The sequence below is a fragment of the Pristiophorus japonicus genome, chromosome 6, assembly GCF_044704955.1.
Source record: "Pristiophorus japonicus isolate sPriJap1 chromosome 6, sPriJap1.hap1, whole genome shotgun sequence".
NCBI lineage: Eukaryota > Metazoa > Chordata > Chondrichthyes > Pristiophoridae > Pristiophorus > Pristiophorus japonicus.
Genome location: NC_091982.1, coordinates 18,228,182 through 18,256,031, shown reverse-complemented (window position 1 = coordinate 18,256,031; position 27,850 = coordinate 18,228,182). Strand labels below are relative to the sequence as shown.

Below are 27,850 nucleotides of genomic sequence, written 5' to 3'. Positions count from 1 at the left end.
ATCACGTGCCCCCACTCTAGTTGAAGCGAGCAGGTGCCGAGTGTTGCAGTCGCCTGTGTAGTTGTTGTCAATCTTCCGCCATGCAGCGCTCTCTGGGTGTCCGGCTCGCTGTTCTTCTCATCGCAGGTGCGTGCCTGGCTGGTAATGTAATGTAATGTAATGGGATGGGATGGGAGGCTGTCGGAGTGCCCGCCCGCCGGCCGGCCGGCCTAGTTGGGGAGCAAACCTCGCGGTGGACATTGACCGTCCGCCTGGTTCGTCAGATGGGACAGGCCTGGCCGCTGCGCCGTGAAGTTTTCTTCATTTGCTTCAGGCGCCGGGTTGGAAGTCCCCCTCCTTTCTACCGCCCCGCCCCCCCCCCCCCCCCCAAACGCGGTAAAGGCCGCGCGATTTTCTCGGTGTTTTCAATTGTTTTAAGCGTTAAGCCTCGGAATGCTGTCAGTGTGAAGGCAATAACTGGGAATGGCCGAGGCTTTGCACTGGCCCGTGTGAGCCATCGTTTTGCCAACGGCAAGGCTGCATATTTCCAGCACTTGCAATTGTTTGTCCCGCCTCAGCGGTGCGAGGCCAAGCTTTACTTTTTTGCTTCGAACTCGTTGTTTTGTCGCAAACACTAATGTGGAGTTCTTGAAATGTATACACAGTAAATGTTGTCTCGAGGATGGAGGGGTATCATTTTTGAGTCGACGCCCATCGTTGGAACTCTTCACACTTTTTAGATGCGAGTGCATCTGTTATGTATTTCCCAACATTTCTTTTAATTTCAGGGTTATGCTTTTCTAACTGGTGCTTTGATTGTAATTAGTCTCTTTATAGCTGGTAGTTTTTGTGATACGCCCTTCGTTTTAATTTCCAACAAAACCTGTTAAACTTTCCAAATCCCATCTGTTGAGAATATCCCGAGCCTGGCACTCATTGCTGTTTCGGTTTTTGGCATCCACCCCTCAAATCACACACCTTGGAGTCTAATTTAACAGTATCCTATGTTAGCTACTAAGGAACCCTCGGGTTTATTTCTGCTGTTCCTCACTGGCCTATACTGTGGATATTGGCTCAGGGTGGGGTGCTTGGCTGTTCCCCATGTGGTTGAGTATAGCACTTGTATTTTAAACTTGTGTATTAATAAAATTGTACTTTGATGAAGTAGCACATGATTGCTGGTGCTTCTGATACCATACACTGGAGGAAAAATTAGAAATGATTGGTGTCTTCAAAAGTGATGGCACTAGGCAGGTTTTATGAAGGAGGTTTAGGGCTTGTAGAATTGGGGAGAGTATCTCAGTAATGCCAACCCCACTGTCTCAAATCAAACTCTTGAAAATCATGAGGTTTAAGAAATCATGAGTTACTTTTTGGTTTAGGCACCTCCATTTGTGCCTTTATTAAATCTCCAGGTCAAAACTATTAGTGCATCTGAATTCTTTACAAAAAACTTTAAAAATCCTACCTGTTATCACCACCCTTTGCCTGGTGCCCAACACAACCACCATGTAATGCAGTTCCTGCAGCTGCCAACTACAAGTACGATTCTTTTTGGAAGGGCGGTGAGGTGTGGAAATCAAACACCTTCCTATGGAGCCGGGAGTTGTGATTGCCCCCAATGAATATTTATCTGGTGATTTGAAAACTTTTCTTTAGTTGAATGGTTCAGCAACATGCCTGGTGAATACTTCACTGCTCTTCCTGGAGTGGATTAAGCTCAGTGGCTCCTGTTTGGAATACTGGCACCAGTTCAGGTGTAACTGCCTGCCTACTTGCTGCACAGCTGCTGTGTTTTGCATGTTTTTTCCACCCCCTCTGCTGTTTATTGGCTTGTCTGCATGGACCCCAGTTTGCAAACCATTGGGTTATTCCTCCATTATCCAAATACATGGGATGGCTGGTGGTCTAGTTTGCTAATTTAATGTGTTCTGATTGATCTTGGTCAATGCTACACTACTGCATATTGGCATATAATGCCACTTGGGTTAACAGGGCATTTGTGCTTGCCAAAAGAATAATGTCACTGGACTCGTGAAAACCATCTGGTGCAGCCTAAAAATGTGAACACCACCCTTTTTCCTGTCTCCCTCCCTCCCTCCTCGTGATTCCCTTTACTTTCTCTCCCTTGCCTATGGCCTCACTCGCCAACCCCTCTGGCTTGTCTGCCCTCTTCTTACATTCTCTCTCCCTCACATCTCTCATTGCTCCTTGCTGTTTGTCTTTTCCCCACTACCTCAGTTTCTTTCTGTCTTCCATGTACATTCCTGTCTGGCATAAAAATAAAAAAGGGAAGGTGGCTCAACTGTGGCTATCAAGGGAAATCAGGGATAGTATTAAAGCCAAGGAAGTGGCATACAAATTGGCCAGAAATAGCAGCGAACCTGGGGACTGGGAGAAATTTAGAACTCAGCAGAGGAGGACAAAGGGTTTGATTAGGGCAGGGAAAATGGAGTATGAGAAGAAGCTTGCAGGGAACATTAAGACAGATTGCAAAAGTTTCTATAGATATGTAAAGAGAAAAAGGTTAGTAAAGACAAACGTAGGTCCCCTGCAGTCAGAATCAGGGGAAGTCATAACGGGGAACAAAGAAATGGCGGACCAATTGAACAAGTACTTTGGTTCGGTATTCACGAAGGAGGATACGAACAACCTTCCGGTTATAAAAGGGGTCGGGGGATCTAGTAAGGAGGAGGAACTGAGGGAAATCCTTATTAGCTGGGAAATTGTGTTGGGGAAATTGATGGGATTGAAGGCCGATAAATCCCCAGGGCCTGATGGACTGCATCCCAGAGTACTTAAGGAGGTGGCCTTGGAAATAGCGGATGCGTTGACAGTCATTTTCCAACATTCCATTGACTCTGGATCAGTTCCTATCGAGTGGAGGGTAGCCAATGTAGCCCCACTTTTTAAAAAAGGAGGGAGAGAGAAAACAGGGAATTATAGACCGGTCAGCCTGACATCGGTAGTGGGTAAAATGATGGAATCAATTATTAAGGCTGTCATAGCAGTGCATTTGGAAAGAGGTGACATGATAGGTCCAAGTCAGCATGGATTTGTGAAAGGGAAATCAAGCTTGACACATCTTCTGGAATTTTTTGAGGATGTTTCCAGTAGAGTGGACAAGGGAGAACCAGTTGATGTGGTATATTTGGACTTTCAGAAGGCGTTTGACAAGGTCCCACACAAGAGATTGATGTGCAAAGTTAGAGCACATGGGATTGGGGGTAGTGTACTAACATGGATTGAGAACTGGTTGTCAGACAGGAAGCAAAGAGTAGGAGTAAATGGGGACTTTTCAGAATGGCAGGCAGTGACTAGTGGGGTACCGCAAGGTTCTGTGCTGGGGCCCCAGCTGTTTACACTGTACATTAATGATTTAGATGAGGGGATTAAATGTAGTATCCAAATTTGCAGATGACACTAAGTTGGGTGGCAGTGTGAGCTGCGCGGAGGATGCTGTGAGGCTGCAGAGCGACTTGGATAGGTTAGGTGAGTGGGCAAATGCATGGCAGATGAAGTATAATGTGGATAAATGTGAGGTTATCCACTTTGGTGGTAAAAACAGAGACAGACTATTATCTGAATGGTGACAGATTAGGAAAAGGGGAGGTGCGATGAGACCTGGGTGTCATGGTACATCAGTCATTGAAGGTTGGCATGCAGGTGCAGCAGGTGGTTAAGAAAGCAAATGGCATGTTGGCCTTCATAGCAAGGGGATTTGAGTACAGGGGCAGGGAGGTGTTGCTACAGTTATACAGGGCATTGGTGAGGCCACACCTGGAGTATTGTGTACAGTTTTGGTCTCCTAACCTGAGGAAGGACATTCTTGCTATTGAGGGAGTGCAGCGAAGGTTCACCAGACTGATTCCCGGGATGGCGGGACTGACCTATCAAAGACTGGATCAACTGGGCTTGTATTCACTGGAGTTCAGAAGAATGAGAGGGGACCTCATAGAAACGTTTAAAATTCTGACTGGGTTAGACAGGTTAGATGCAGGAAGAATGTTCCCAATGTTGGGGAAGTCCAGAACCAGAGGTCACAGTCTAAGGATAAGGGGTAAGCCATTTAGGACCGAGATGCGGAGGAACCTCTTCACCCAGAGAGTGGTGAACCTGTGGAATTCTCTACCACAGAAAGTTGTTGAGGCCAATACACTAAATATATTCAAAAAGGAGTTAGATGAGGTCCTTACTACTAGGGGGATCAAGGGGTATGGCGAGAAAGCAGGAATGGGGTACTGAAGTTGAATGTTCAGCCATGAACTCATTGAATGGCGGTGCAGGCTAGAAGGGCCGAATGGCCTACTCCTGCACCTATTTTCTATGTTTCTATGTCTCCTTTTTCCTGTACCTCTATCTCTTGCCCTTAATGTCTACATGTGTTTTTACCTGCCTCTCTTTCCTGGCCACATCAATCTCTGTTCTATTCCACTCTGTAACCCCCCCTTCTCCCTCTGCATTAATCATTTTGCAGCTTTCTCTGTACCTTCATCTCTGATGTATTTTACCCAATGAGTAATGAGGGAAGCCTACAATGGTACCTGTTAATATGCAGCAAAATGTGATACAACCAGGAAAAGTATTGCTGTATCATGCAACTACCAGGGTGGTAGATACTCTGGCTGCACCTTGGTCTCTTTGTCTAATAATTCCTATTCATCTGAGGAGATCTTGTAGAGGTATACAATATAGTTAAGGGAATGGAATAGCTTAATTCAGAATATTACTTTAAACAGTAGAACAAAGGACATGGTAATAAAGCTAAATTTAGAACTGATGTCCAGAAGTTCTTCGCACAGATACATGGATTGGGCTTCTCTGTACAATCCTTATGGCAAAAAGCAGTGCATTATGGCAAATTATGTTCTGTGAGCCAGACTTGCATGGCTCTGGATGGTATGACTAGAATGGAGCTACATCTCCCAGCGAATTGGACTCTCCGCATAGTGTGTGGTGGAGTGCGCACTTCTGGTTTGTCAACAATATTGCAGGCGCAGTTTAAAATTGAGTTTTGAGGTAGATCATGTTGGGTTGAACGATCATTGAAAATTGCATGTGTCTCAATTTTGAGTTGGCTTACTAATATCTTCAACTGAGTTACTACTTTCTAATTTCTGCTCTAAATAATTGGCTTTTGCATTAGCAAGGCCTGTTTTCTGTTTCCGAACAAAGGCAAGTTTAATTTAATTGTACATTTATGTATTCCCGTTGAGCAGTGTGAGCTCATGATTTTGCCAAATTCAGTTCATCCAAAGTGTTTAGAACTAAGGAGTGTGGTGTACAAAGTAAGCTAGTTCTGCTTGAATACTTTTCTTCATGTCCAACTTCTGCAGATTGACTTTTGCAGATTGACTTTTGCAGTGAGTCTAGTGTCTTGGTACTCCAGTGAGTTTCTTCAGTATATTTGTAAAAATATTGAAATATCCCATGTAGAATGTGGTGCTCATTACTCTGAATTCCAATGTTATCGCTGTTTGTGACAGATATGCATGACCAATGCTTCACCTAAATATTCTGCAGCTCGGAATGCACTAGCTGCAGCTTGTTTGAAGGACAAAACTATACTTGTTTCAAGTTTAAAGTGCAAATTCCGCAGGTCCATCTTTTAACAACTATCAGGGTGTGTGAATACGGAGGCACTGTTAAAGAAGCAGTTTCAAATGTTTAGTGGGTGGCTTTAAGTTTGTTACTTTATCTGCCTCAATGATTTTGACTTTTTAATGAGTTTGTCCAGAGCATAACTTGATCTAGTGTGTAGTGGGCTACAGTATTGAGGTGTTACTTTGGAGATCAACTGGTTAGTTCTAGACCAGAAGTTGCTTTGATACTAATTGGGCGTTTCTATTTTCTGGATAGTTTCCCTTGATTTTATGCACTTGGAGTTTGCATTTATATTATTGGCCAGTGATTGCAGTGAGGTTGTTTAAAGCTTTAGAAAGGTACTTCACATGCTACTTAATTTCTAACTTGCCATCTTAACTAGCCCATTTAGTGCAGAGGGTGTACTTTACCCCAGGAATCAATGCATGCTTGTCTCCCACGAATGGATTATTGAACTAGATAAATGGGGGTAATTGTTTAATCTAGATGCATTTCACATATTTCACACGTTGTTACTGGTAATAAGTGAGAATAGGTTCAAGCCTTGATTTCACTGACTTGAGCTTTAATTGTCTTAGTGGATGATCATTGAAGTGGTTGTAAAAAGGCTGCTTGAGCTTGTGCATTTATGGACACAAGTCACCATTAACCAGTGGAGCAGTGGTATTAATGTGCTAGCTTCTATTTCCTGAATACTATTTGCTTCATCTTCCCAGTGAGGGAGGGCAGTCAACATTTAACATGGTTATAGTGGAGGTTGCTGTTGTAGATTTTTGTTGCAATAAAATGAAGTCTTGACTACTTGAGCTCCTAATCAAGCAGGAACTCAATTTAGGGAACTGACACAAATCCTTTAGGTGGGCTCTTGTTTTTGTCTACTATTTATTGTGCAAACTACCTTTTTTCAGTACATTGAGTGCACTTGCCTTATTAAAAAAAGGTGTTGGGTACTCATTCTTTTGTGTAAAATATCCTTGATTCTTGGCCATTTTCTTCCACGATTTTAAGAAATGTTGGTGTTTCTTGCTTCATTGAAAGATAAATACTACACTTTGCATTCTTGTAGCCACTTGGCAAATTTGGTATACAAATTGCAGCCTGATACAGTAACCTGGTGATGGGTGCAAATGGATTGCAAAGAATTATTTTAAGTATTTCATTGCTCTGTGGTATCCACAGATAGTGTGGTATGAGGTTGCACCCATGACTTCCTGCAGGCAATTCCTGATCTTGGTTGTGCTGCTGTGGTAGGTTTGACACCAACTCTGCTCTTCCACACAAGGGAAGGTGAATGTTGCACTACATGTAACAAGTATAAATCAGACCCAATTAATAGGTAGTTTTGATGCATCTTGTACAGATGGGCACAGGCTCAGATTTGATATTCTTGTACTTTTTTTTTGGTACTGGCATAATTAAATCTAAAGGGAATGCATTTGTCTGCAGTGGCCCTATTGCCTTTAGAATTCACATGACATGCAAGGGTGGGATCAAAAGGTGGACAAGGAAGTTACTGTGTACTGGGATAAGAAATGCATTTCACTTTTTTGAAGTAGTCTGATCATTGCTGTGGTGGGGATGTCACTCTACTTGAGCAGCATCTCCCCTCATAAATTGAGCAAAAATGATGCAATTTGTCTCTGTAGCCATAAGCACTTGACTATTGTAACTTAAATGGTCCAAATCTGACTACTGGCAATAAATTATCCCCTTGCAGATGAACTTTTGGCCCAAGTGCAATGCTGCAATTGCTGCTGTGTAGGAATGTAAAGTATATGGCTTGTAACCAACCATGATGCACAAGTTCAACTTGAGAAAATTGGTTAAAGTATAGTGGCTGTTCCAGGGTAACTAAGTGAAACCTGAGCACTTTGTTTTTTTTTCCAGGATTTTCATTGGCTAAAGCAGTGGAGATTGAAGTCTATGGCAAGGATAACAAAACCTGCATATATGCTGTTCTGTCTGTCAACTTCACCGTTCTTTATGAAGGAAATGGGACGATGGTAGGTGATGCAATACTGTTGAAACAGTAATTAGCAGAGCCATGCAGGCAGTGGAGTTCACTGGCTCAATCTCTGATTCAGCTGGTGTATTCCATTGCTACTACAATGCCCTGGCTTGGAGGGGAAATTTGGTCAGTTTTGGCTCCTGATTGCTATCCAGGGATCCATTGTGAATACAAAAGCAAAATACTGTGGGTGCTAGAAATCTGAAATAAAAACAGAAAATGTTGGAAATATACAGCAGGTCAGGCAGCATCTGTAGAGGGAGAGACAGTTCATGTTGATCATCAACCTGAAAACTTTTATATAGCGCCTTTTTAAAATAGTGAAATGTTCCAAGGCGCTTCACAGGAGTATTACAAGACAAAATTTGAAACTCCGTGGTCTAAATTGTCAGACATCCAGTTCTGGATGAGCAGAAATGTTCTTAAATATTGGGACGATCGAAGCCATTTTTTGGGGTCCCCGCCACAAACCCTGTTCCCTAGCTTCATCCCCCTCATCTGTCTGAGGCTGTGCTATTTGCAACCGTGGTGTCATATTGGACCCTGAAATGAGCTTCCAGCCACCAATCCATGGCATACTGAAAACTGCCTATTTCAGTCTCCCAATGTTATCTGTCTGCCCTTGCCTCAGCTCATCTGCTCAAATCCTCATCCATGCCTTTGTAACCTTGACTTGACAATTCCAACATACTCCCAGCTGGCCTCCCATGTTCTACCCTATGTAGACTTGGTCATTCAAAACTTGGCTGCCCGTGTCCTAACTTTCACCAAGTCTCCATCATCCTGTGCTCACTGATCTACGTTGGCTCTGTTAAACAATGCCTCTTTCAAAATTCTCATTTGTGTTCAAATCCCTTAATGGCCTTGCCCCTCTATCTCCAGCCCCACCCCCTGGAGATATCTGCACTTTAATTCTGCCCCCTTAAGCATCCCTGATAATTGCTCAACCATTGGTGCCCATGCCTTCTGTTGCCAAGGTCCTAAGCTCTAAAATGAAACCACGTGTCAATGGCCACGAGAATATTTAGCACTAAAACCATATCCCTCGGAAGAGGAAATGATGCCTAGCAAACCTTTACTTACAACTGGGTATCATGATGCATCCAATGTGACCATTTAATAAAACAATTGCATTTTTCCTGTGGGGAAACTTGGGTTCAGCTGCAGCTACCCAAGTGCACAATAATGTTGCATGCTATGTATTCTGCCTGCCAGGGAAGATGAAGTAGTTGAGTGGTGGCCTCAGCTGTTTTAACCATCTCTCAAAATGGATAATTTGATCAAACTGGGAAACAAAGTTTTTTTTTAAATTTAAGAATCGTGCTTTCCTTAGTGGCAGTGTCTTTTTAGACATATGCATGATACTTCAATTGAAATGTTCTGTTTTTCAAAGAAAAGAATCAAATGAAATATGCCATTCCTTCTACCCTGATATAACAATACCATAAACTGCTTGCCTCAAGCATATGCTTGCTTGCTGAGCCAGCCCTACCACTCTAATGGAGCCTTCAGCTATATAGGTCATTCTTGAGAAATTCATACCTAATACCAACAAAATAGATTTCCTCAATACATCTATAAACACCTCTTTACCCCACCAGAAATGTGAGCAAGGATGCTTGTTTCTCTTGCTTGTTTGCATATAGTGGAACCACCTGAGGCATATTATTCCCTTGGCACATGGGAGGCTGGTGAAGTTAGCAGAAGTGTGAATAAGGGTTTCAGCAGTAGAGCTGGAGGGGCACTTATGCCTTAAATGGTCCTCAAAACATTTGAATGCTTGATATTAAACAATCCCTGGTCTGCTGATTCTGATGGTTTCCTGGGTAAAGGCTCCAATCCCTGGAGGTTTACTAAGTAATGATCCCCAATCCCTAGTCTGCTGATTTTCCTGATTATAAAAGGAACACCCATGTATGTTCTTGTCTACACCTCCTTTTCTTCCTGCTGCAGCCACCTGACCACCTTTGAGTTGTAATGCTGTAACCCTGCATCTACAAGCAAAAGTTGCAGGTACTGAGAGCAGCCTGTTGTAATTTGAAATGGCTGATATGTTACTTTCACTAGTGAATCTTTGCAGCTGATTTTAACAGGAGTTGGAGCGATTGAGTATATGCAATATACCTACTTTTTCTGCATGTCAAATGTGCATAGCTGTGGGCATACTTGTATTGCAAGATGTCAGTATGCCAGCCTAGCTTGCAGTTTAATTTTCTACTGATTTATCCACTTTTTTTCCTTCAGGACAATGCAACATTTCAGTTGCCTAATTCATTGTCGTCCAATGGAAGCATATGTGGCAATAACAAATCTGCTCCCTTGTTGAAAATGGGCTTTGGAACTGGTCACTCCTTGAGCTTAAACTTCACCCATTCTGCTGGAATATTTAGTGGAGATGTACTGACTTTCACTTATAACACCAGTGATGCAAAGCGGTTTCCTGGAGCAAAAAACACAAGTATGACTATTATCCTATTTGTATGGAGTAGGTTGAATACTAGTCATGGCAATGACACCCAGCTAGCTAACTGCTAAATATGCTCTTGCAATGTGTCCATGTAGCTGAACCATGTACTCCAGGCTGAGCTTGATAGTTTGAGCTGAGCTGGCAATGGTGCTACATCTGTTATTGATGCCCTTGGACTTGTGAAAAATGCATTGGGGCTCACTTCCTGTGAAGTCCAGAGGGTGTCTGGTACTGTACCCTAGAAGCAATACTTGCTATACACTCCTGTGTGGGGCAGGTTGTGGGACAGTAAAGTAGTAATGAGTCAGCATTAGTGTTGCACAATCTAGTGATCAATGTGGAAAAAATAGCTGTTTAAGCTGCAGAATTGCCTTCGTTAATGTAAGCAGTAACTTGATCATTCAATTTCACAATTTTCCTGTTTAAAATAATCAGGTTCATTTTAGTTGGTAGCACTCACCTGAGTCAGATTGTAGGTTCAAGCCCCACTCTAGGACTTGAGTACATAATCTAGGCTGATAGTTCAGTCGTACTTGGACTGTGGCATTGAGTTGCCATCTTTCAGATGAGACACTAAACCAAGGGCATGTATGTCTAAGTTGATTTTAAAAGATGATCTGGCATTATTGGAAGAGCAGAGTTGTCCTGGCTAACCAAAACAATAACTTTCTCATTTGCCTTTTTGTGACCTTGCCGTGTGCAAAATTGGTTGCTGAATTAGCCTACAAATTCATTTGGCTAATGAATTGCTTTGGATATCTTGAGCATCAGAAGGATGATATAAATTTCAGTTCTTTGGTATGTGACTTGCACATGTTCTAATTTAGTAGTGCACAAGAAATAGGAACAAGAGTAGGCCATTTGACCCCTTGAGCCTGCTCTGCCATTTAATAAGATCATGGCTCATCTGATCATGGACTCTGTTCCTCCCTTCTGCATGTTCCCCATAACCCTTTATTTTCTTATCATTCAAAAATCTGTTTGATCCGCCTTGAATATATTCAGTGACCCAGCCTCCATAGCTATCTGGTGCAGAGAATTCCACAGATTTACAACCCTCAAGAAATTTCTCCATCGGTTTTAAATGGGTGGCCCCTTATTCTGAGACTCTGCCCCCTATTTTTAGTTTCGTGAGTGGAAATATCCTCTCTGCATCCAACTTGCCAAGCCCCCTCATTATCTTAAATTTCGATAAGATCACCCCTCATTCTTCTGAACTCCAATGTGCAGGCTCAACCCATCTTAAGTCAGCCCCTTTGTGTATCGAGTCAGACTGAACACTGAGCTCAAAGTAGTGTGACTAGTCTTTTATTGCAGGTCTCCAGAGTGCCTCTCCAACCTGCAAAGGCTCCCCAAACACCTGTGCTCAAGGGATTGTGGGATCCCTTGGGACTTGAGGATGAGCCCTCTGGTGGCTGTATAGAGTAAATACAAGTCCACATATACAACACCCTTCATCTCCAGAATCAGCCTAGTGAACCTTTTCTGAACGGCCTCCAATACAAATCTATCCTTGGAGACCAAAACTGCACACAGTACTTTAGATGTGGCCTCACCAATACCTTGTACAGTTGTAGCAGGACTTCTGCTCCTTGCAATAAAGGCCACCATGCCACTTGCCTTCCAGATTACTTGCTGTACCTGCATACTAACTTTGTTTCATGCACAAGGACCCCATATCCCTCTGTACTGAAGCAGTTTGCAATTGTTTTCCATTTAAATTGTGCTTTTCTATTTTTTCTGCCAAAGTGCATAACCTCACACTTTCCCACATTATACTCCCATCTAACAAATTTTTGCCCACTCACTTAGCCTGTCTATATCCCTTTGCAGATTTTGTCCCCTCATAATTTGCTTTCCTGTCCATCTTTATCAGTAAACTTGGCTACATTGCACTTTGTCCCTTCATCCAAGTCATTAATATAGATTGTAAATAGTTGAGGCCCCAGCACTGATCCCTGCAATGAAAGACCTGTTTCTCAGTTGTTGGATTGGGTAGCAGTTTCTTCAATCGAAAGGTACTATTTCAAATAATTAAAGGGGTGGAATTGTACATTTTGTGCACTTGTATTGGAGCATATTATGCTTGTATATTGCATGTGCTTCCTGTTTGGTGCTACAGTTTTGTACTTGAATTATACTTCAAGTCTAGTTTTATGAACTAGAAGCCTGGCCCAGCACATGGCCTTTCAATTGCCACTCTAGGGTTGGGTCTCCATTCTTATGACTAAATGCTACAAGGTTATATAATGTAGCAGTTATTCCTCCACATAGGTTTGCCAAGTGGTGGCACTGTTTCAGTTCTTGGTGTTTGTTCCCCTCTCGGTTGGGTTCCACATGCACTGGAAATGTTGGAAAGCTGGGTGCAGCTATGATGAAGATGGGATGCACCTCAGCTTGTACTTGACAAAATGCTGTTGAGACACTGTACTTGTTTTTTTTGCTATTGAGGTAAGAGAATTTATTCAACAATGTACATTGTTACTGACATGTCATTTGGCATCCGTTTCTCTGTTCTATCTTTTTTATAGGTGTAAAACATGTGGCTGTGAATTCTCTAATGGAGTCTGTACCCCTTAACACCATCTACACATGTAGAAGTGCTAAAGCTGTTGCAAGTGAAGCAGTTTTCATGGTTTTTTGGAATGTTAGCATTCAAGCCTTTGTGGAGAATGGAACAATTAGCAAAAATGGTAGGAATATACTCCATTAATCTTGTTTTAAATGTTTGTTTTTGCACTTCAACTGGACATCTAAGCTAGGTTATACTGACATGCTAGACTTGGATCCCAAATGTGTAAAATGGCTCTTGACTGCTAGCCAGGCTTGAAAGGGAAAGCCTGGCTATGGTTAAATGCAGTGATGAGTAAAATGAGTCATTTGGTTCAACTGTACAATTGGATTAGATGCCCACTTTGTCCTCCCCTCCCCCCCCATAGCCAGAAGCCTAATGTTCCTGGTTCTGAAATAAGCTGTTCTTTCCCAAAACTTCATGTTCTCTTCCCCCTGCCGTCCTGATTCCAAATCCATTCATTCTGAAGTATGGCCACTCGAAGTAGTTTCTCATGATTTAACTTTAAGCAGTCCAGTAATGTATTGCCCATCTCCTACTTGAGCTGAGATGGATGTTAAATATAAATCAGATTTATTGCTTGTAGTGATAAATGTAGTGTTTAGTTCTTAAATCTCAATCGCTTTAATTAGAGTAATAAGCCTTGTAACATGAACAGAAGCATCCTCATTGAAATAGTAAACTCTTCCTGTATGTTGAGGCTCAAGGATAGCTGCTTGGGCCAGGTACTTACAATTGTTGACTGACTATCCTAAGAGTTTGAATTTCAAGGAATGGGAGAAAACTGACCAGTTAATTTTCTTGGCAGAATCATTCTGTAAAGCAGATATACCCACCACAGCAGCACCTATTACAACGCAAACAACCTCCACCACAGCCCCAACCAAATCTCCACCGGAGCAGCCAGCAGTGGGAAACTACACAGTTAAAAAAGGAAATGATTCTTGTCTCCTTGCCAATATGGGACTGCAGCTAAATCTTACCTATACAGATGATAACCAGGTATTTCTTTCTTTTTGCTGCTATGTATTTTTTTTTTGCATTACAAATACTAACCTCTTTCCCCTTCCTCCCCACCCCCCTCAGACACATGTGATTAATATTGATTCCAATTCTACTGCAAGTGGACATTGTGGGGATCAAGATGCAACTCTTGTACTAGAAGATATGGATACAACTCTTCAGTTTCATTTCATTGTAGTAAGTTTTTGACTTGTTCCATTGCAGCATTTAATTTCATTTAGGAAAGGAAAACAGTTGGGCACTTAACGACTATAGGATGTGACTTGGGAGTGGGTGAAGTCTTGATTTCAATAGTGTTTATGTAGGAAGAAGGCAATGTCAGCAATGGATGCCATCAAGTATCCATTTGCATGAACCTTGCTGAGTTGGCTATTTAACCACGGAGACAGCAGCTTTTCCTGTATATGTACTTAAGTTTGCTAAACAGCATTTGGGAACATTAACCCTGACCAGCCTTCTCCCTAGCCCAGGGGTATTGACTCATTAATCCTCACAACTGTTGAGATTGTCTGTATTAGAGACAGACTTCAAATTTAAACTGGGACTACCTTGGTTTTTATGGCTCATCTCATTGTATAAGCTTTCTAGGCCATTGTGGGAAATTGGCAGTCCTTATAAATATAAAATCTCTCTATTGAGCCATGTGCCAGAATACAGTTGTGCTTCCTCTTAGCTTTATTTGTGTAATGTTTCATTGCAGGAACAATCAAAGTTCTTCTTGAAGGAGGTGAAAGCTAACATAAGCCTGGTTATAAATGGTTCAAGTAAGTATTGGCTATTGCTGTAGGTAAGATTTTTGCCTTGGTCAAATTGCTGATCTTGCCATCTAGATGAGTTTATCGTCTTAGTGGAAAGGAGAACTGAGTTGAAATGGCAATGAGAATACCTGTTAATCCAGGGTGAAAAATAATATAAATTGCTTTTAAGGCAATTCTGATCCTTATGTAAATCTAAGTTTAAACTGCTCAGCCATATCCCACTCAGAATGGCAGGCAGTGACTAGTGGAGTGCCACAGGGCTCAGTGCTGGGACCTCAGCTCTTTATAATATACATTAACGATTTAGATGAAGGAATTGAGTGTAATATCTCCAAGTTTGCGGATGACACTAAACTAGGTGGCGGTGTGAGCTGTGAGGAGGACGCTAAGAGGCTGCAGGGTGACTTGGACAGGTTAGGTGAGTGGGCAAATGCATGGCAGATGCAGTATAATGTGGATAAATGTGAGGTTATCCATTTTGGGGGCAAAAACACAGGCAGAATATTATCTGAATGGTGGCATATTAGGAAAAGGGGTGGTGCAATGAGACCTGGGTGAGATGGTTCATCAGTCACAAAGTGGGCATGCAGGTACAGCAGGTGGTGAAGAAGGCAAATGGTATGTTGGCCTTCATAGCTAGGGGATTTGAGTATAGGAGCAGGGAGGTCTTGCTGCAGTTGTACAGGGCCTTGGTGAGGCCTCACCTGGAACATTGTGTTCAGTTTTGGTCTCCTAATCTGAGGAAGGACATTCTTGCTATTGAGGGAGTGCAGTGAAGGTTCACCAGACTGATTCCAGGGATGGCTGGACTGTCATGAGGAGAGACTATCAACTGGGCCTTTATTCACTGGAGTTTAGAAGGATGAGAGGGGATCTCAGTATAAGACTCTGATGGGACTGGACAGGTTAGATGTGGGCAGAATGTTCCTGATGTTGGGGAAGTCCAGAACCAGGGGACATTGTCTTGGGATAAGGGGTAGGCCATCTAGGACTGAAACTTCTTCACTCAGAGTTGTTAACCTGTGGAATTCCCTGCCGCAGAGTTGTTGCCAGTTCATTGGATATATTCAAGAGGGAGTTGGATATGGCCCTTATGGCTAAGGGATCAAGGGGTATGGAGAGAAAGCAGGATGGGTACTGAGGGAATGATCAGCCATGATATTGAATGGCAGTGTGGGCTCGAATGGCCTACTCCTGCACCTATTTTCTATGTTTGTGGAACAGCTGCCATGGTTTACAACTTGCACCAGGTTGTCACTTTCTTGATTGTAAATTACACTTGGGTAAAGTCTACTGAGCTAGCTGAGTAGCTTTTCTAAAATGCTTGCCTAGTGTTCAGTTTGTATTTCTCAAAGCTACAGTTGAATTGTTTCCATTTGCTCCTTTTGGGAATGAATTGGGAGGATTTCCTTCAGTTCCTCGAATATTGTGTACTAGAGGGTTGGCCATCCTAGACTGGTTGATGCGCGATGAGAGAACCAATTAGCAATCTTGTTGTGCGGGGCCCCTTGGGGAAGAGTGACCATAATATGGTAGAATTCTTAAGATGGAGAGTGACAGTTAATTCAGAGACTCTGGTTCTGAACGTAAGGAAAGATAACTTTGATAAGACGTGAATTGGCTAGAATAGACTAGCGAATGATTCTTAAAGGGTTGATGGTGGATAGGCAATGGCACACCTTTAAAGATCACATGGATGAACTTCAATAATTGTACATCTGTTTGGAGTAAAAATAAAACTGGGAAGGTGGCTCAACCATGGCTAACAAGGGAAATTAAGGATCGTGTTAAATCCAAGGAAGAGGCATATAAATTGGCCAGAAAAAGCAGCAAACCTGTGGACTGGGAGAAATTTAGAATTCAGCAGAGGAGGACAAGGTTTAATTAGGAGGGGGGAAAAGAGTGAGGAAGCTTGCCAGGAATATAAAAACTGATTTCAAAAGCTTCTATAGATATGTGAAGAGAAAAATATATCAGTGAAGACAAACTTAGGTCCCTTGCAGTCAGTCAGGTGAATTTATAATGGGAAACAAAAATGGCAGACCAATTGAAATACTTTGGTTCTGTCTTCACGAAGGAAGACACAAATAGCAACCTTCTGGAAATACTAGGTAACCGAGGGTCTAACTAAGGAGGAACTGAAGGGAATCCTTGAGGTTCTCCACTTTGGGGGCAAAAACACTAAGACAGAATATTATCTGAATGGTGGCAGATTAGGAAAAGGGGAGGTGCAGCGAGACCTGGGTGTCATGATTCATCAGTCACTGAAGGTTGGCATACAGGTACCACAGGCGGTGAAGGCAAATGGTATGTTGGCCTTCATAGCGAGGGGATTTGAAGGCTAACAGGGAAGTCTTACTGCTGTTGTACAGGGCCTTGGTGAGGCCCCACCTGGAATATTCAGTTTTGGTCCCTGAATCTGAGGAAAGATGTTCTTGCTATTGGAGTGCAGCAGAGGTTCACCAGACTGATTCCTGGGATGGCAGGACTGACATGAGAGAAGAGAGACTTGGGTCTGTATTCACTGGAGTTTAGAAGGATGAGGGGGGGGAATCTCATAAACATATAAAATTCTGACTGGACAGGTTAGATGCAGGAAGAATGCTCCTAATGTTGGGGAAGTCCAGAACCAGGGGACATAGTCGTTAGGATAAGGGGTAAGCCATTTAGGACTGAGATGAAGAGGAACTTCTTCACTGAGTTGTTAATCTATGGAATTCCCTACTGCAGAGTGTTGCCAGTTAATTGGATATATTCAAGAGGGAGTTAGATATGGCCCTTTTTTTGTCTAAAGGGATCAAGGGGTATGGAGAGAAAGCAGGAACGGGGTACTGAAGGAATGATCAACCATGATCGTATTGAATGGTGGTGCAGGCTTGAAGGTGCAGTAGGCGGCCATCCGGCCCTATTTTCTATGAAATGGTGTTGGGGAAATTGATGGGATTGAAGGCTGACAAATCCCCAGGGCCTGATGGTCTGCATCCCAGAGTACTTAAGGAAGTGGCCCTAGAAATAATGGATGCATTGGTCATTTTCCAACAGTCTATTGACTCTTCAGTTTGTATGGACTGGAGGGTAGCTAATGCAAAACCACTTTTTTAAAAAGGAGGGAGAAAAGAGGGTATTATAGACCTGTTAGCTTGACATTGGTAGTGGGGGAAAATGTTGGAATCAATTGTTAAAGGTGAAATCGCAGCACATTTGGAACGCAGTGACGAGATTGGTCCAAGTCAGCCTGGATTTATGAAAAGGAAATCGTGCTTGACAAATCTTCTAGAATTTTTTTGAGGCTGTAACTAGTAGTGGACAAGGCGTATTGGATGTGGTGTATTTGGACTTTCAAAAGGCTTTTGACAAGGTTACACGAGAAAGCACATGGTATTGGGGGTAATGTATTGATGTTGGCAGAGTCGGGATAAACTGGTCTTTTCAGAATGGCAGGCAGACACTCATGGGGTGCTGCAGGGCTCAGTGCTGGGACCCCAGCTATTTGCAATATACATTGATTTTAGACACAAGAATTGAATGTAAAATCTTCAAGTTTGCAGATGACAGAGCTGAGAGGAGGATGCTAAGAGGCTGCAGGGTGACTTGCAGGTTAGATGAGTGGGCAAATGCATGGCCAATGCAGTATAATGTGGATAAATGTGAGGTTATCCATTTTGGTGGCAGATTAGGAAAAGGGGAGGTGCAACAGGACCTGGGTATCATGGTACATCAGTCACTGAAAGCTGGTATGTAAGTATAGCAGGTGGTGAAGGCAGCAAAAGGCATGTTGGCCTTCATAGCTAGAGGATTTGAGGATTGGAGCAGGGAGGTCTTACTGCAGTTGTACAGGGCCTTGGTGAGGCCTCACCTGGAATATTGTGTTCAGTTTTGGTCTCCTAATCTGTTCTTGCTATTGGAGTGCAGCAAAGGTTCACCAGACTGATTCCTGTGATGGCAGGACTGATATATGAAAAAAAGACTGGATTGACTAAATTCCAGTGAATACAAGCCTAGAGGGGATCTCATAGAAACATATAATTCTGACTGGATTGGACAGGTTAGATGCAGGAAGAATGTTCCTGATGTTGGGGAAGTCCAGAACCAGGGGACATAATCATAGGATAAGGGGTAAGCCATTTAGGACTGATGAGGAGAAACTTCTTCAGTTGTTAACCTATGGAATTCCTTACTGCAGAATTGTTGATATATTCAAAAGGGAGTTAGATGTGGCCCTTGTGTCTAAAGGGGTTATGGAGAGAAAGCAGGAAAGGGGTACTGAAGTTGCATGATTAGTTGATATTGAATGGTGGTGCAGGCTCGAAGGGCTGAATGGTGTACTCCGGCACCTATACTGTTTCTGAATGCAGACATGCTAGCTAATGTTTCCCTACCTAGCAGGACCATGCAATTTGAAAGGGGGAGCAGTGGATCCTGCTTCCTGCCCATCTCTCCACAATTCCAAAAACATTGATTGTATGCATATGGATTACAGATAGTCAGTCCTTCAGAATTGAGGACTTGCTTCCAATTCCAAAGTGAGTTCTTTGATGGCTGAACAGTCTGATATGAGAGTCACAGACCCCGTTACAGGTGGGACAGATCTTCATCGAGGGAAGGGGTCAGTGGGGCTGAGTTGCCGCGCACTCCTTCCGCTGCCTGCTCCTGGCCTCTTGCTCTTTGCGTTGAGACTAGAGAGCTCAACGTCCTCCCGGATGGACTTCCTCCACCTCTGGCAGTCTGCGGCCAGGGTCTCCCAGGTGTCGATGGTGGTGTCGCACTTTACCAGGGAGGCTTTGAGGGTGTCCTTGTAATGTTTCTGCTGTCCTCCTCCTTTGGCTTGTTTACCATGAAGGAACTCTGCATAAAGCATTTGCTTAGGGAGTCTTGTATCTGGCATGCGTATTGTGTGGCCTGCCCAGCAAAGCTGATAGTGTGGTCAGTGCTTCAATACTGGGGATGTTAGTCTGGTCGAGGGCACTGATGGTGATACAATATCCACTTGATCCCCAAACAACTTCATATTTGACTGACATGGCTATCCAAGCCTTGCATCTTTGACCCAATAGTCTTTGGGCCAATTTAGAAGCTTGGCTGATTTAAATCTTGTTTGAAACTACTTTTAGGACCCTTTAGCATTTCATGATTAAGTTGCCTTCCAGGTTCTAGTTGGTGTGCACAGCATTACTGTGATAAATTATTATTCTAGCTCTAATATGTAAAATTGGGCAATTTGCATAATACTAGCAGTTTTTAACCTGGAAGTGCTTGATACTTGATAACTAAAATTTGAATCTCTCAACTCTCTCCATTGACTGCAAAATTCAGGTCTGGAGTGGAATTTGTCTAAATGTTTGAAGTTTTTTTGTTCTGTTATTTGGTTTAGGAATGGATTTGGCTAACTTTTTTTTTTCTTGTCAGCGACTACACTTAACAGCAGCAATACTAGTCTGAGGTACTGGCAGGCATCTGTTGGAAGTTCATACATGTGCCACAAGGAGCAGAGGCTAGTGGTGACTGACCAATTGGTTATTAATGCTTTTAACGTATGGGTCCAACCATTTAAGCTCAAGACTGGAACCTTCTCCAGAGGTAAATTGATTTTTTTTTAAATGGAGTATGCCAACTGCAAATGTCACCTTTGATGTCATTTTTGCTTTGTTCTGACCTGTGAATGCCCTTAAATTGGTCATTCATTTTTAAACCTGTTGCCTTTCCTGATCTAACTGGAATTTTATGCTAAATTGTCAACCTAACACTGACCGATGTACCGTAACTATCAGCTGTAACAGCTCTCCGTCCCCATTATAGTGACATTGATATTCCTGTGTTGGTTGGCATCCACAATCTAGTGCTTGACCATTGGGAGTCCAATGGTTAAGGGGTTGAGTTGAAGTTTGATTCCTGTATTAATTGAACTCAGCAGGAGCTGCATTAAGACTACAGCTGACTTTGGTATTCCTGGTCTAGGAAGAGGAAAATCTGCCAGGGACCCACTAAGCTGTTCACCCCACCTGCTGAAACTAATGCCATGTCAAATATTCTGCCAACATTAAGGCTTGCACAATAGTGACTAACATACAGGAGAGTACTTGGTGCCCAGAGACACATCCCAGCCGCAAATCAATATTTTCAGAAAGTTGTGACTTTATTTGGAGTGTGTGTATATATAGCTATCATACATTAGTAACTAGTGATTCATCTGATCTATCTTTTGTCCACAGCTGAAGAGTGTTCTCTGGATGATGACAGCATTCTTATCCCTATTATAGTTGGTGCAGCTCTGGCTGGCTTAATTGTGATTGTTGTGATTGCTTATGTGATTGGTAGAAGAAAAAGCTACGCTGGATACCAAACACTCTAAAATGATTTGATTTTGATTCTGCAAATACATAGTTACCTTATTAAATGATTGCTGTTCACTGTCGTAGATGCAAGCCCTTGCCTCTTAAACTTCCTCTTCAATTGCACTAGGCTCTTGCCAAGTCTCTTGGGGCTGGTGAACTTGCACCCACACTGATGCAGATGAAATGTTGTGTATTGCTGGCATTGAGGGGCTAAAATTTTGTCTGGACTTTGTCATTTACTTGGAGAAATGCCACAATGTTTCTCTAGAGATGACACTCAAATCTGCAAGCTAACCTTGGTGACAGCCCCTTGAGAAACTAACATTATGAATCACTAATTTGCTCGCACTACCAACATTTCTACCAATGAATATAAAATCTAAAACTGAACATGTATTATACAGTGGGATCTCATGTAGCTTGTTTGCTGTACTGTGGAAAATGTATAAATGTTAATAGTTTGAATGTATATATGTTTGGTCTTTAGCAACAATTGTTGGAAAGCTTTCAGTGGGTGCCTTGGATTGTAGAGAGAACTTTCCCAAATTTGTGTGATGTCTGTTCTAATTGGCATGTGCTAATGTTGACCACTGACTTTTAATTTTGGGATCTGGAGTTTTTCACATGGCACTGTGAAATGTTAAACTTTGGCTTTTATCTTGGAAATAATAGCTTGGACAAACTTTATCCAGTTTCTTTATTCCTGTGGCTCATTTGTATGTAAAGTTTAACTCAACTTGGCTTTATAAATAAAGAATCCTTCCTGTAAGCTCGCGTAGCATTTTTGGGGGGCTGAGGAATATGAAAGATTTGCACTTCCAGTAGGAAGCCACACTGGCTAGCCAGACCATTAAGGCATAACTGAAAAGAAATAGCCCTGCCCCCCCAAATTCTTTTGCCCATTCATCTCCAACTAGTTTTTTTCATTTTCTGGATTTGGGTGCTGCTGGCAAAGCTGAATTTATTGCCCATCCCTGGTACAATGGAATGGCTTACTACACCAGAAGGCAGTTGAGCCAATCATATTTTGGGACTGATACCAGCTTTATACTCCAGTTTCTTAATTGATTTCAAACTAGCATTTTCTGCATTTAGACCAGGCCTCTGGATTGCTGGTCCTGTAACACAATCACTGTCCTGTAACAATCACTGCAATATTACACCTGTAATCTAGTTTGCCACACATTAATTGCCAGGTTTCAATCTCATTGTGGATTTGTGTGGCACCTTAATTATCTGCCTATAGTTAGACACTGACTTCACACATCTACATGTTTCTACAAATTGAACTCTCAGGTAGTTTTCGAAACTTGTTTGTGGTCCAGTAGCCAGTGCTTGCAGCACTCTTTTCCATTTTAATTGAAAAGGAGCAGTTGAAGTCAATATGCATCAGTTTCATTTGGGTCTAATCTCTGAAATTTTAATTGTTCAAAAATGTTTGCATGCTTATTCAGTTAAATTGCTGCAGTTATGTTTAAATCTGCAGCCACCAAATTTACTGAATAAGGAACTACACAATTGGAAATAATTCAATGTTTTGCTTGCCTCACTCAAATCTATAGGCAACTTTTAATACTGGAGATTTAATTTAATGTTTGAGCTTCTAAATCTAGCTTACCCAAACACATTTCTGAACCATTTTGTATAAGTCTGAGGAACTAGATTTAGGAATCCAAACTCGTGAGAATAAACATTAGTGAGGAATTAAATTTGGCACAGTTAATATAATTACTTGAGGCTGTATTGAAAATGTCAATGCAACCATTTCAATGTATGGGTTCAGATTCTTCAAGGATTGAGCATAGTTGGTCACCAGTGTAATCTTTGTAGAATTTGGTTGCAAACTAGACATTGTACTAGCTTATTAGCATCTTTCTGTTTGGACTTGTGTAGCTATTTCCAGATTTGAAGTGCATAGCTGAAAAGGTGTTTAAATTTGGACAAAATTCCATGTTTGATACTTAAAACAAATGGCTTTACAGCAATCAACAATGATTCTTCTGCAATTTCACACTTGCATATAACAAGTGATGAGTAAATCAATTGCATTCACATCTTGTAACTTGCATTCTTGCTGTCTTTTGCTGGTAGGTGCACCTGATGGTACTGATTTCAAAGCACTTGCTGAACTGCACAAATTGGGAGGAAAACTAATATAGCATAGCCTTCATTTTGCATTTGTTTTAAATGGTGCCCTTTTCATCAATAAACAAATGCCCAAATAACTAGATTGACCTAATTGGTTTGAAATTATCACTATTGTGCAAGAGATGTTTTGGACCAAGTCTACTTTTTACTATAGTGCATTGGTGCCAATGGTGCTGCATGTCAATCTATTACTGAACTAATTGCACAATTTAACTTCCCAACATCAGGATCAATTGGATTTCTAAAAATATTGCTTCAGAGAAATGGGAGGGGGAGAATTCATTTATTTTTTTAATAGAATCTTGGGCATAGTTCAACTTATCACTGCTATGTTGCTGAATAATAAAAGGATATGGGCTTTTGAGGTGTGCCTTTTTGTAATTAAAGGGTCTTTGGTTTTTTACCTCTTGTACTTTTGGGTTACTGACTTCACCAACTCTTATCTAATTTCTTCAAATCCAGCTGAAGACTGCAAAGCAAATGAGAACTACGTCGTGCCCATTGCAGTCGGAGCAGCGTTGGGAGCACTGATTTTGATAGTGTTGGTGATCTACATTGGTCGTAGGCAGAACCGCAGTAATGGATATGAGCATTTCTAAATTTGCAGCTCTGGAATGCTAAGCTATAATGCTCTAGCTACACAATGAATCATACTAGTGTGAGATTCTAGTAGTTTGTAAACCATTTTCACAAGGCAACTTAGATTAATGTATGCTGTAAGATTAGCTTGAGTCTTAAAGCTTTACATAAAATTGTAAATTAATGCATACAAGTGTGGATGTAAATTTTGCCAGTCTAATTTAAATCTTTAACATGATCTGAATTTTATGTAAGTTTGTAGAAACAATTTTGAAGGGACAGTATAAATGTTACTAAATTTGCTTTAGGAGGACCTGGCTAGCTACTACTAGCAAACCTCCATGCAGCCCATTTCTCAATCCTTAATTCTATCTTTCTCTGAATCCAGTGAAGTATCTTAATGTGCTGGTGCAGTGAATAACTAATTGGCCTGGAATTTGCAGTCAGTGGCAAAACAATGGTGCTTGCTGCTGCCTACAAAGACCTAGCGATCTCTGGTCAATTTCAGCTCTCCCGACCCTTTGAATCTGGTGCCAAATCCAGCAATAGTGATGTAGTCAGTGACTAAGCAGCCAGTCACAAAGATTGAGACAGCAAACCAGGAAGTAAAGTGCAGGTTATAAATTAATAGAAAAATGACTTTCAGGGCAAGCATGATTGCTCAGCAGTCTGTACAGTTTATAAAAAAAACATTATATCTTTCAACAAGGCTACTAGAAGGTGTGAATGGCCTTATCCTAACATTTTAGGGGTTTTTAATGGCAATATTACATTTTTTTTTAAAAAAGGAAGATTTCAACATATCAATTGTCAGCTTGGTGAGTTCCACAGTGCAATCTCACAGAGCAGTGTGACTATAGCTTCAAGATTTCTGTTTATTTCAGCATGTGCTAAATCCAGAAGTTAAGTTTCAAAGGGGAAATGAGTCAATGTTAACTGTTTTGCCATTACCACTGCAAATCTGGGCCATTGATTTATGTACTAACTTAATTAAGAGAAACTTGTTTGCATGTGTGCTTAAATGTTACTGTCTGAAGTATAATGTTGAACTGCCCAAGTTTGGAGTAGCTGGATAAAATTAATTGAGACAAGCCTACAGATTTTGAAATCATTTCAATAAACTTTTAATTTAATGTAACAATAGCCAAGTGGGAATTTAGTTTCCAAGTTTGAATTCAGATTCTTGGAAGTTGAAACTATTTGGGTACAGGAGAGGTATCTTGAGGATTTTAAGTTTGTCTGGTTCCATAAAATGGCACGTGTTTGAGAATGCTGTGCAAGTAGTTATGCATTTAATGCTTTACATCTTGAGGTTTGAAATTTATATAGGCATTCCTTGTACCACAATTTTGATTACACCAGGTACTTTGCTAAGTTGTACAGTTGCCACTCAAATTTTGAAAATCTAGAACCCATTCTATGTTTGAAAACCAGACTTAAGTGGCAGTGATTCAGGTGTCTTAAAGTACAACTTATTCTACAAATTTATTTTTGAGCTAGCATAGCTTTGTCCCCTTATCTGCATTTCAGATAGTTCTACACATCTAGCTTTGATTTTAATTTTTCTTTGCATCTTCAGTGTTTTTTTTACTAAGAGGATTATGAACTCTCTTCAGTAGACTATTTATCCACAATGCAAGCAAAATCATAATGAATAGACGAGGAACTATTTTTCCATCTAGAAAAACCTTAACTTCCCCTCCAGTTTGATCTGATGGCTAACTGGCTATGTTTCTAGTCTTACAAAACCCAATCCTGATGCTTGCACTAACCTTGTCTCATATTTTCATGGTATGAATGTTTTGTGACTTGATATCAAATGGACATTGTGCTAGAGTTGAAATACATAGCAACACACTTTGGCATTCAATTTGTTTACTGTTCTACTCTTTGAAGTGCCAGTTCTGGTCATGTCATAAATCTTTATCTTTTGAGTACTTGAGTACACAGTGGCCCTGGATTGCATTTGTGCAGAAGTTGTACCAGTTTTTAACATTAACATAAATAGAAAGAGTAAGCCATATGGCCACTCAAGCCTGCTCTGCCATTCAATAAGATCATGGACTCAGCTCCACTTCCCCACCTGCTCCCCATAACCCCATATCTCATCATTTAAGAAATTGTCTTTCTGTCTTAAATGTATTCAGTGTCCCAGCTTCCATAGCTCTGAGGCACCGATTTACAACCCTCAAGAAATTTCTCCATATGTTTTAAATGGGCAGCCCCTTATTCTCAGATCATGCCCTCTTGTTCTAGTCTCCCCATCAGTGGAAGCAGCCTCTCTGCATCCACCTTGTCAAGCCCCCTCATATGTCTCTAAGATCATCTCATTCTTCTGAATTCCAATGTATAGAGGCCTAACTTATTCAATCTTTCCTCAAGTCAACCCCCTCATCCCCAGAATCAACCTAGTGAACCTTCTCTGAACTGCCTCCAAAGCAAGTATACAATTTTGTAAATATGGAAACCAAAACAGCATGCACTATTCCAGGCATGGCCTCATCAATACCTTTTATACCGTGTAGCTGTAGCAAGATTTCCCTGCTTTTATACTCCATCCCCTTTGCAATAAAGGCCAAGATATCATTGGTCTCCCTGATCACTTGCATTCTATCCTTTTTTGCACCAATCTTGCCAATGGGAACTTGTGCTGAAATTTTCAATGGAACTCTATTGCCTTAAAAGCACAAACCAATGTAAGTGCAAATGCAGCATCACCATTGTGGGGTAATGGCAGGTGGGTTGATGTCTTCTGGCATAGTGCCTCTGAGCCTTTTGCTTCTGCTTTTGCTCTTTCATTTGCAGAATAGGGGTATTGCCATTGAGCAGGCTATTGCAGCTACTTGGTCCTTTTGAACATGCAGGGAAAGCAGAGCAGGGGTCTGAAATTAATGCATTGAGACTGACTGCCCTGGTTGAGTATAGTGCAGATTTCTAATATTCAAAAAAGTGAATAAACTTGCTATCTAACCCTAATAATCTGAGTTGCTATCCAGTGACTTTGTGCTGTGCTACATCTAATGTTTTGGGTGTAAATCTATTCATTTATGTAAATCCATGAAACGTGAGCTGGTCTAATGGGGTGGAGCTATGTAAGTGGTACAATGATTGAGGAGATTTGCATGGTGATTAAGTGTAAAACCATTAAATTTGTACACTCATTTCCTTAACTGCATTGCTGCTCTTGGTCTTTTTTTCCCCTGCCCCAAATATGCATTATCTTCTAACTTTTATAGCCAATTGTAATTTTTCTATGCTACTGATTGTATATTAACATCCCTGTGCAATTAATTTCTATGGGATGTCTTGACGACTGAGCTTCTCACCTTGCAACAAAAAATGAGGATTACCAAAGAGTACAGTAGATGGGAGCTTGTCTTTCCTGTGATCATATCCATAGAATTTAACAGCATAGTGATCCTTTTGAAAAGCTTCCTGATTCTAACATTCTTTTCCTACCATAAATGTATGGTATCTACTTATGTATTAGTAGGCAATGCTAGGTTTAAACTTTTTTTTGTATGTGGGTTTGTGAGCTTCATGTTTCTCAACACTTAAACTGTCCTTCAACTAACAATCAATCTTCTAACTTTTGTCACAGCTGAAGAATGTCTTGCTGATTCTGACCTGGGTTTTCTGGTGCCAATCGCTGTTGGAGCTGCACTGGGCCTATTAATAATTCTTGTCATTATATCTTATGTAATTGGGCGAAGAAAGAGTCGGACTGGTTACCAATCTGTGTAACTAGTCCCTTCTGAATGCTGCTATCTCTATCTTTTTTGCTGTTCATTTACTTGATGTGCTATCTTTCCCAGTTTTTTGGGGATTGAATGAAATACTAACTAGTCTTGCACTAAATTATTTTTAATTGTCATGCACGATCCTTCACTTAATGCCTTAGTCATTACTGATTTGATTTGTGATTTCTGTTTGGTTTTATAAGTGTTACAGGATTTCTCACCTTAATCCAGATTCAGGAATGGGCCAAATATACATGCTGCTAATTTAATATTGAGTAACCTGTTAAAGTGTTTAAGTTTTTTGGTTACCACCTTGATGTAAAGTTTTTGGCTTTGCTTGACTTGCAAAATCTGGGATGCAGAAAACAGCTTTTACATGCAGTAAATTGGTACTTCATACTGAGCAATAAATGAAAAATAAACTCTCAAACCCAATGTTTGAATTATTTCTGTATCTTAACATTTGCATTCATAGTCTGCACTTTAAAAAAAAATAGTAGCAGCTCATCTGATTCAATTCTTTCTCAGAACTGCAATTTATATACACTCAGCATCGATTACTGCAAAGTTACTTGGTGTGATGAGGCAGTTATTCTATTGGTGTTTGAGAATGCCAACCTGTGTCTGCACACACACACAC

General features: G+C 41.3%; 1 protein-coding gene across 2 annotated transcripts; it reads left to right on the top strand.

The window, feature by feature from the left end:
• Positions 1-27,128, top strand: lamp2 (lysosomal-associated membrane protein 2). Of its 2 annotated transcripts, none has more exons than XM_070882664.1 (9): positions 1-126; positions 7,471-7,586; positions 9,836-10,049; positions 12,590-12,751; positions 13,439-13,632; positions 13,717-13,830; positions 14,354-14,417; positions 19,818-19,988; positions 23,354-27,128. In XM_070882664.1, exons 1-9 carry the CDS (start codon positions 81-83, stop codon positions 23,488-23,490), a joined length of 1,218 nt encoding a protein of 405 aa, XP_070738765.1. In that variant the 5' UTR covers positions 1-80; the 3' UTR covers positions 23,491-27,128. The 2 variants fall into 2 exon arrangements, with proteins under 2 accessions (XP_070738765.1, XP_070738764.1); XM_070882663.1 differs by lacking the exon at positions 23,354-27,128 and adding an exon at positions 20,621-21,512.
• Positions 27,129-27,850: the final 722 nt, after the last annotated feature.

Excerpts from the sequence above, each read along its gene's own strand:
- lamp2 (XM_070882663.1), top strand. The coding sequence starts at position 81 with ATGCAGCGCTCTCTGGGTGTCCGGCTCGCTGTTCTTCTCATCGCAG. Across the intron at positions 127-7,470 it reads CGCTGTTCTTCTCATCGCAG|GATTTTCATTGGCTAAAGCA; the intron begins GTGCGTGCCTGG and ends TTTTTTTTCCAG. Across the intron at positions 7,587-9,835 it reads ATGAAGGAAATGGGACGATG|GACAATGCAACATTTCAGTT; the intron begins GTAGGTGATGCA and ends TTTTTCCTTCAG.